Raw genomic sequence first — 7,787 nt, forward strand, 5'->3', positions numbered from 1 at the left:
AAGGGAAACACACTGCTTTCCTCCCCAGTTTATATCTCACACGGATAAAAATACTATGTGCTTGGTTGCATCTCTTTACATTGAATACAAGCAAATACAAACACTACGGTAGGCAGTTCTTAAACGAAAAAAGCAAGCCACTTTTCCTAGGAGAGATATAAAACCCAATCGCGTATCTTTACATTGAATGGTCTGAAACCTCATTCATAAAGTCAATGCATTCGGCATAAACTTATCAAGCTACCGTAAATGAATGCATAATTGGCAAAAGGTCAGCAAACACATATGCTCAAGTCGTATTTCAAGCAGAGATTGCGGATTTGAAGCCCCTCCGATCTGGCCTTCTATATCTGATTACTGGAGCAAGGAAATCTTCAGGGATTTACTCTCTTCAGCTTCAGCAATTCTGCATGCATAGAATTGCATAGAATTTCTGCTAGCAGTAGACGGCAAAAGAAATCTCGAGACAATAACATATAGATAGTACTGTCTTTTCTTCAGATTCAAAAATAGATTAATACATCTGAGGTAGCATAGATTATTGTATATCTTCAAGCGTATCACATTTTCTAAAGCTGATTTATCTTTTATCTCTTTGAAAGCTGCAGCAAGTAAACAACCGACATTGGACAGTCTCTTCTAAATATTCGTGTTCGATGTGTATGACCAATACTCCTTGACCAGCTCCTGGAAGAGAGATCCTTCAGTTTCCATGAGCTTTGTAGGTTTCTCAAACTCCACTACTTTCCCTGGAAGTGTTCATATATGGTTCATTAGTATGCGAAAGGCACACAATACATGTGGCTTCAAGTATACTCCATATTAGTTGCTTCAGATCAATAAGGTGGCGAGTTCTATAATCAGGTTACTATATTAAGTTAGAAATAAGACAAACATACCATCACTCATTGCAAGTACCATATCACAGTCCATAACTGTTGGTATACGGTGTGCAACTGTAATAACGGTGCAATGTTTGAATTCTGTCCGGATTGTTTTCTGAAGGACAGCATCTGTGGCATTGTCTATAGAGGCTGTTGCTTCATCAAGAACTAAGATGCAGCATCTTCTCAAAAGTGCGCGTCCCAGACAGAAGAGCTGCCTTTGACCCATACTCCAGTTCGACCCGTCTTCCACAACTATTAAGACAAGATCTTGATCAATACTATGAATGAGATAGTTCCAAACATCTTGCTAGCAAAAGGATATAGCTAATATGTCTAGGACTACTAACATTTTGACATATTTATTGTCACATCTCACATGTATTTTCACACCTATTTTCAATTTCTGAAATAATTAATTAGGGCAGAGTTTTCTGTTTAGCCAATTCATTACTTTAAAAAATGAACCACATAAACCAAAAAATAGATGAAGTGAAGTTTCCTACCATGTGAATCCAATCCCTGTTCCTTCTCCCGGACAGCTTCAATAAGTTGACATTTGTCAAGAACCTGCAGCATAATTAACAAATAGAGTAACTACTTTAGTGATTCCTTTTGAAATGTATATATGACATAAACTCAGAAAGGGGGGGGGGGGGCACTAAACCTAGCTTAGCTTCAAAACATGTGGCCATCACCTTTTTGGGTGCCTATTTTTTCAATCAGTGAAGAGTTGTCTAGTTCCTCCTAGGCAATCTAGTTTTTCTATGAGAGAGGCTACTTGTCATTTCAGATTCCTCTAATTCAATTTATCTGCCCAATTTTTTTAATGTCCTCGACTTTCTGAATCTGTGAGGTATATATCGAAGTAAGTGATCTGAATTGCGACAGTACTAAAAGAGGACTGCATCATGATTAAACACCAAGTAAGTGATCTGAATTGCGACATTACATCAGGTTCTTTTGGTGTGATACCTTGTCAGCATAATATTATCTGATCATTGGGCAAGATGACAAAAAGCAACATCGTTAGATGTGTAGAATCTTACCTCCCATATTTGTTCATCTAAGAACTGCCCAAGAGGGTCTAGATTGTATCTTATTGTACCCTGAAAAAGTGTTGGATCTTGTGGAATGATACCCAAACGCGACCGCAGGTCATGCAAGCCTATTGTACTGATGTCCACAGAGTCTATAATTATTTTCCCTTCGGCAGGTTCAACAAGACGAAACAATGCACCAATTAATGTTGTCTTGCCGCATCCTGTTCGACCAACTATACCAATCTTATCTCCACCTTCAAACTTGCAAGTGATCCCATGTAGTACAAGGGGAGAATCTATCCTATACCTGATCTGTTGAATGAAAATCAATTGCATACATTTTTTAAAAGTGTTAACAGGATTGTTTTACCTTGTAAGATGTATGTGTAAATATTTATATCTGATTACCTTCAAATCCCTAATCTCCACATTGCCATTTTGGGGCCAATCCGGTAACGGTCGATTTTCTTCAACAACTTCTGCTGCTTCACTTTGTATGTCCATGTACTGGTTCACCCGTTCGACCGAGATTATTTGATTCGCAAGGTTGCATTGGAATTGAATAGAGAAAACGAACGAAATATTTAGGGAAAGACCATAGGACAATGCCATTCCCACAAAACCTGTGCCGGTACAAAAGCAAGGAATTAATTCTACTATTTGTAATGTTAATATTCATAATTGTATAACTGTATAGTACCAAATACTTGATTTAGTTAACTTCGGCACATGAGCACTAGGAGTTGAACTGCATTATCATATATACATAAAATCATTAGAACAAGTGGTGGTTTGAGAGATGTACAGTGTTCTATATTCACCATATTCTGCCCAGCAGAATGCAGCAAATATACTTTTCTCGGGCTCAGCCGATGCCTTTTCTCTAAAAAAAAGAAAGTATTTTGACTGCTAGGTCAAAATACTATCATTAAATTTTCATCAATATCATTTGCATACTATAACTCTCTTATAGTTTTCTACAACCATATATACATATAAAACGTACCATTCAAATGATTTTGTCGGACAGTCATGTCATGTTAACACATGACCTATTTATGGTGAGTATCAAGTAAGTTCTCATTACAAAAGCGTGTCAGAAAGCCAATGAAAAGGTAGAAACATTTACATGGCAATGCATAATATTTATCGCAAATCAGATGCTACTCAACTTTGTCCAAATATTTGAAGCAACGTGGTGGTGATATAATTGCTTACCAGGGCTAAAAGTTCCTTGAGGAAGAAGGGCCATGACAAAGGCAGAAAAAGAAAGAACTGCGGCACTCATTATCTCCAGACGTTGAATCAACCATTCAGTTGCTGCAAAATTATAGAAATATGGACTGGCATTCTTGTCGACAAGATCCAAATTTGTAGAAAAGAAACGATCTTCTTCCTCGAAGGCCCTTATTGTTATAGCCCCTGAAATCGATTCACCTAAGTGATTTGCCACAGCAGACTTGGTAGTACCATTGATCCGCATCAATTCCTTGGCTGAGGCTAGATAGTACCTCTGCATGACCAAACATAACAGGTTTCAGTTAATGAGAACAATAAATGCAAAAATATCATTGGCACGGATACATAGACATGAAGCTTAGCCGTAAAGAAACAAAATCATACCAATTACCTGCAACCAAATTGCCAAAACTATCATTGGCACGGATACAAACAGAACTTGCCATGTAATAACAACCAATACACCTAAATTGCTATATGCATTAAAGATGGCACCAAGGCTAAACACAAATGAAAATGGAACATCAAGGTCAACAAGGCTCAAATCTGAAGAAACCTGCATTAGAAGAAAAAGGGAACGAGTTGATCTTGGTGTAAAACATAATTGAAACTTGTTTTACCATTCATTTAAGAACTCTTACCCGGCTGAAAACCCTTCCTAGAGGTGTAGAATCGAAAAAGGACATTGGTGCACGGAACAATGAATTGAGTAGATGGGAAAATAAGGATCTTGATGACTGGATCCCAAGAACAACGACTAGTAAAAATCTTGATAGCAAGAAGAATATCGTGCAAACTCCGATAATAATGTACACATAAACTAACTTCAGCGTGCTAACATGAGGATTTTGGACATTAGCAGCCATCCATGAGTTCTGTGATATTTGCCCAGCTATGAAAATTATGTGAAAAAACATACACAAAGAGAAATAGAGGAAGCCTTTGTTCTGGCGCAGGTAAATCATATAAGGCTTGAAACCTGCATCCCCTGTTTCTCTTTCCTCTTCCTTGATCAGTTGGTTTTCCTGTGATGGCTTCACAGACTCTGTATTTCTGCTTCCATGAATATCATCTGTCACCTTTTTTGACACTTCCTTAGATCTTTGCGGAGGTATGTTTTTATTAAGATCTGCAGCACCAATAGTATCCTTATGGGAATTTACAAGGCCTATAAATTTTTCACAATCTGTCAATAGATCTTGATAAGGCGCAGACCGAATAATCTCTCCATCTGACATGAACTGCCAAAAATCATCACTAGTTTTAGATGACATCAAAAAATATGTAAAATAATTACAGATCAAAATACATCATAGAGACACAAATATCATCATATGGTGACATTTTCGAAGGGGTGACAGGTACCAAAATGGAGTCAAATACGGGTAAAAAATCCACTTGGTGCGTCACCAAAAGGACAGTCTTGTCCGATAGAGCACTCATGACATATTCCTGTTACAAAGAGCTTTGTAAAAATGTCATAATCAAAAGTAACACAACATGCATATGCTGATATGATCCTTACATTGAAGAGACTTGTGGCTGTATGTGCATCAACAGCACTGAAAGGGTCATCAAGAAGATAGATATCTGCATTTTGGTATAGTGCACGAGCAAGCTGGACTCGCTGCTTCTGACCACCACTAAGATGTACTCCTCTCTCCCCAATTTGAGTACAATCTCCATATGGCAACATTTCAATGTCCTTGACCAACGAGCACCTCACGAGTGTGTTGTGGTATCTTTCCCCGTCCATCGACGATCCAAAGAGAATATTGTCTTGCACAGTCCCAGATTGGATCCATGCATTCTGAGAAACATATGCTACTTTCCCGTAGACTTGGATCTGAAAATTTTATGCAAAATCAGGAATTTGCTATAAAGCTTTTATGAAACATGAATTGAATAACGTAGTTCATGTTAGCAAATATTGTCAAGCATAATTTTCATACAAAACTTCGCAAACCGAACAGATGAATAATGTATTTCATGTCTTTTAATCATGTCTAAATTCTTAATATGGCAGCTATTGCATTAACAGATGATGTTAGTGAAAAATCATACCATGCCTTCAGTTTTGGGGACCTCTCCGAGTACAGCAGTCAAAAGTGTCGATTTTCCCGATCCCACCTCTCCACAAATCGCAATCTTTTCTCCACCTTTGACTACCAGATTTATATTCTTTAGAGTTGGGTTTGATGTATTCTCATCCCACGAGAAGCTACACGAAATCATCGCTATAGGTACAGGGTAATCAATGCCAACGTAGGATTTTTTCCTAACCTGTCCGTTTAGCTCAGGTGCATCAAGGAAGTTCGATATCCGAGCGAACGCAACCTTAGCTTGTATCACAAAGCCAATAGCATCTGGTATTAACCTTACTGGCTCTTGCACAAGACTTAGAGCTGCCACAAAGGTGAAGACATTGCTAGCATCAAGAGGGATTTTCAGAAGATAGCATGTCAGAAAGGTCGCTGCCGAAACCCAAGTCGGTAAAGACCAGAACAGGAAAGCGTTGTATGCCCTCCTAAACTGGAATGCTGACAACCACTTGTACTCAACCTCTCTCAACCCCTCAATGACCTTCTTGAAGTGAGATTCCCATGCATAAAGTTTCAACACCTTCATATGAACAAATGACTCACACATGGCCTTCAATCTCGCATCTTGTGCTTCCATAAGTTTACTCTTAAATTTGTGTTGCAGTCTGGCAAATGGAACGTTACACAGTACGATCATAATGATGATAACCAAAGATGAAATCATTGCAGCACCAACTGCATAGTATAGAATTGCCAGAGCAATGCAAAGCTGAACACTTGTTGACCATGTTTGATGGAACCAGTATGGGAATTCCCCAATCTGATGCGCATCGACGGTCACATAGTTCATAATATTTCCAGAAGAGTGCTTCATTTTTGCTGCATTTGATAGCTTCTGTTGTTTCTTATAAATAGCTGCCGACAGGAGTGACTTCACCTGCAATCCTATTCTCCGAGTGCGGAAATACCACTGTCTCTGTGACAATGATTCACAACATTTGCAGATGAACATTAACCCAGCAAGCACACAGCCTTCGTATTTGAAGGTCCCTTTCCCAAGTGACACATTGATGAATTCCTTGAGAATTATTGGGCCTGTTGATACGGCAAGAACCTTGAGCAAAGAAAAGAAACCCGAGACTAGGATCGCACGCTTGTGACAAGAAACAATAGTCCATAAGAAAGATGGTGTGGCATGTGACTGCGACTGCTTCTTGCCGTTCAGCTCCTCCATGAACATCAAGTACTGGTTATGTGCTCGATCTGTGGCGCCTAGAAGTGGCATGTCTTTGTCTTCAAGGGGTTTCTTGTAGCCCACCTTTATTAGAGGATTCAACCACCAAAATGACATCTTGCTGAAAAACCCAGCTTTAGCAAAGGGAGTCACTTGACTCTCAGAATCAGCTACCTCTTCGTCTGAAAAAAAAAATTAGCTTTAGCAAAGGTAGCAGAAGTGATGTTCTTTTCTACTGCAGCACAAGGGACTGCCGGCGACGGCAGGGGCACGCGGCGCTGTCCCGTGTGTATGCCTTTTTTTTTCTCTTATTACGGAGGCTTTGCGTTATTCGGATTACCTCTAACCGTGGACCAAATTATCCTTACAAAAATAAAATCAAAATAGAAATACCTAAAGATGAGTTGCCCAGAATAACCCTATAATCAACGGTGGATATCATCTAATACTTCTAGCATATTTGACTAGTAAATTGCACCGTAAAAGTCCTCAAAAAATATTTAGCTTTAGCAAAGTTAGGAGAAGTGATGCGGCTAGCTATGAAGCAGGAGGAAGTTGAGAGAGGATTTACTTGTGAGGGAATCCATCTGCGCGTGCAACCTCTGTCGCTTCCAAATGGATCAAGTCCTGTCGCATCACTGCACCAATCATTAACGTGAAACTAGTTAGGACAAAGAACATATACTCTTATCTTTATGAAGAAGAAGACAAAGAACAGAACTACAAATACTGGAACTGGAGCAACATCAGAGAGTCCAAACCCCAGGAAATTATCCAGAAATTTGAATGTTTGCTCCGAACACAATGATCACAGCACCGCATGAAAATAATGGAAACACAGAGCTGAAGACGGAAACTGTACTCGTCAGTGATCATCAACTACCTTGTTAATCCAGGGGAGAAGAAGCAACTGCAAGAACTTTTTTTGTTGGGTCTAGAAAAGATCGACAGAGGAAGCAACAAAGATGCCAGTGCTGACCTCTCTAGGCTGCTGCTAGCTGGTGAGTAGTAGCGCCCTCCTCCTCATCCAAGGTCCGGACCTGTCCAAGGTCTTTTTCTTACTATAAGAACAGCAATGTTAACGTGCCATATTTTCCGGAATCTCAGTCGTATGCTGAGAATCAGATCTTATTTAACCGATTGCGGTGGTAGCCACCAGCCTTATAATAATAGACACCAAGTGGCTCCATATTTTTTATAGACTAGAGACGACTAGCAAGATGTTGCTTACCGAATTTAGTTGTCTTCTAGCAGTTATGCAAACGCTAGCTAGTAGACTTGTTAATTGCGAGTCTTGAATATACTTGAAAATGGAATCCCTCCAGTGCCACATTTTGTAGATCGA

The 7,787-nt window shown here is 39.3% G+C and overlaps 1 protein-coding gene across 1 annotated transcript; it reads right to left on the minus strand.

Annotated features, from left to right (window-relative positions):
• Positions 1 to 189: 189 nt before the first annotated feature.
• LOC123175190 (ABC transporter C family member 10-like) lies at positions 190 to 7,081 on the minus strand. Its single transcript, XM_044590166.1, has 12 exons — positions 7,014 to 7,081; positions 5,231 to 6,624; positions 4,692 to 5,012; positions 4,532 to 4,618; positions 3,808 to 4,407; positions 3,558 to 3,722; positions 3,146 to 3,440; positions 2,336 to 2,550; positions 1,934 to 2,239; positions 1,391 to 1,454; positions 900 to 1,139; positions 190 to 749 (listed from the first exon to the last, which is right to left on the minus strand). The coding sequence occupies exons 1-12, from the start codon at positions 7,027 to 7,029 to the stop codon at positions 640 to 642; spliced, it is 3,813 nt and encodes a 1,270-aa protein (XP_044446101.1). The 5' UTR covers positions 7,030 to 7,081; the 3' UTR covers positions 190 to 639.
• Positions 7,082 to 7,787: the final 706 nt, after the last annotated feature.

This window comes from Triticum aestivum, unplaced genomic scaffold (assembly GCF_018294505.1).
Source record: "Triticum aestivum cultivar Chinese Spring unplaced genomic scaffold, IWGSC CS RefSeq v2.1 scaffold94736, whole genome shotgun sequence".
Classification (NCBI taxonomy): Eukaryota; Viridiplantae; Streptophyta; class Magnoliopsida; order Poales; family Poaceae; genus Triticum; species Triticum aestivum.

Bases quoted from the DNA above. Each gene is read 5' to 3' on its own strand.
- LOC123175190 (XM_044590166.1), bottom strand. The intron at 3,441-3,557 runs GTAATTGGTATG...TTGGTCATGCAG, and splicing joins TTTTGGCAATTTGGTTGCAG to AGGTACTATCTAGCCTCAGC. The intron at 2,551-3,145 runs GTAAGCAATTAT...GTACCGGCACAG, and splicing joins TCAAGGAACTTTTAGCCCTG to GTTTTGTGGGAATGGCATTG.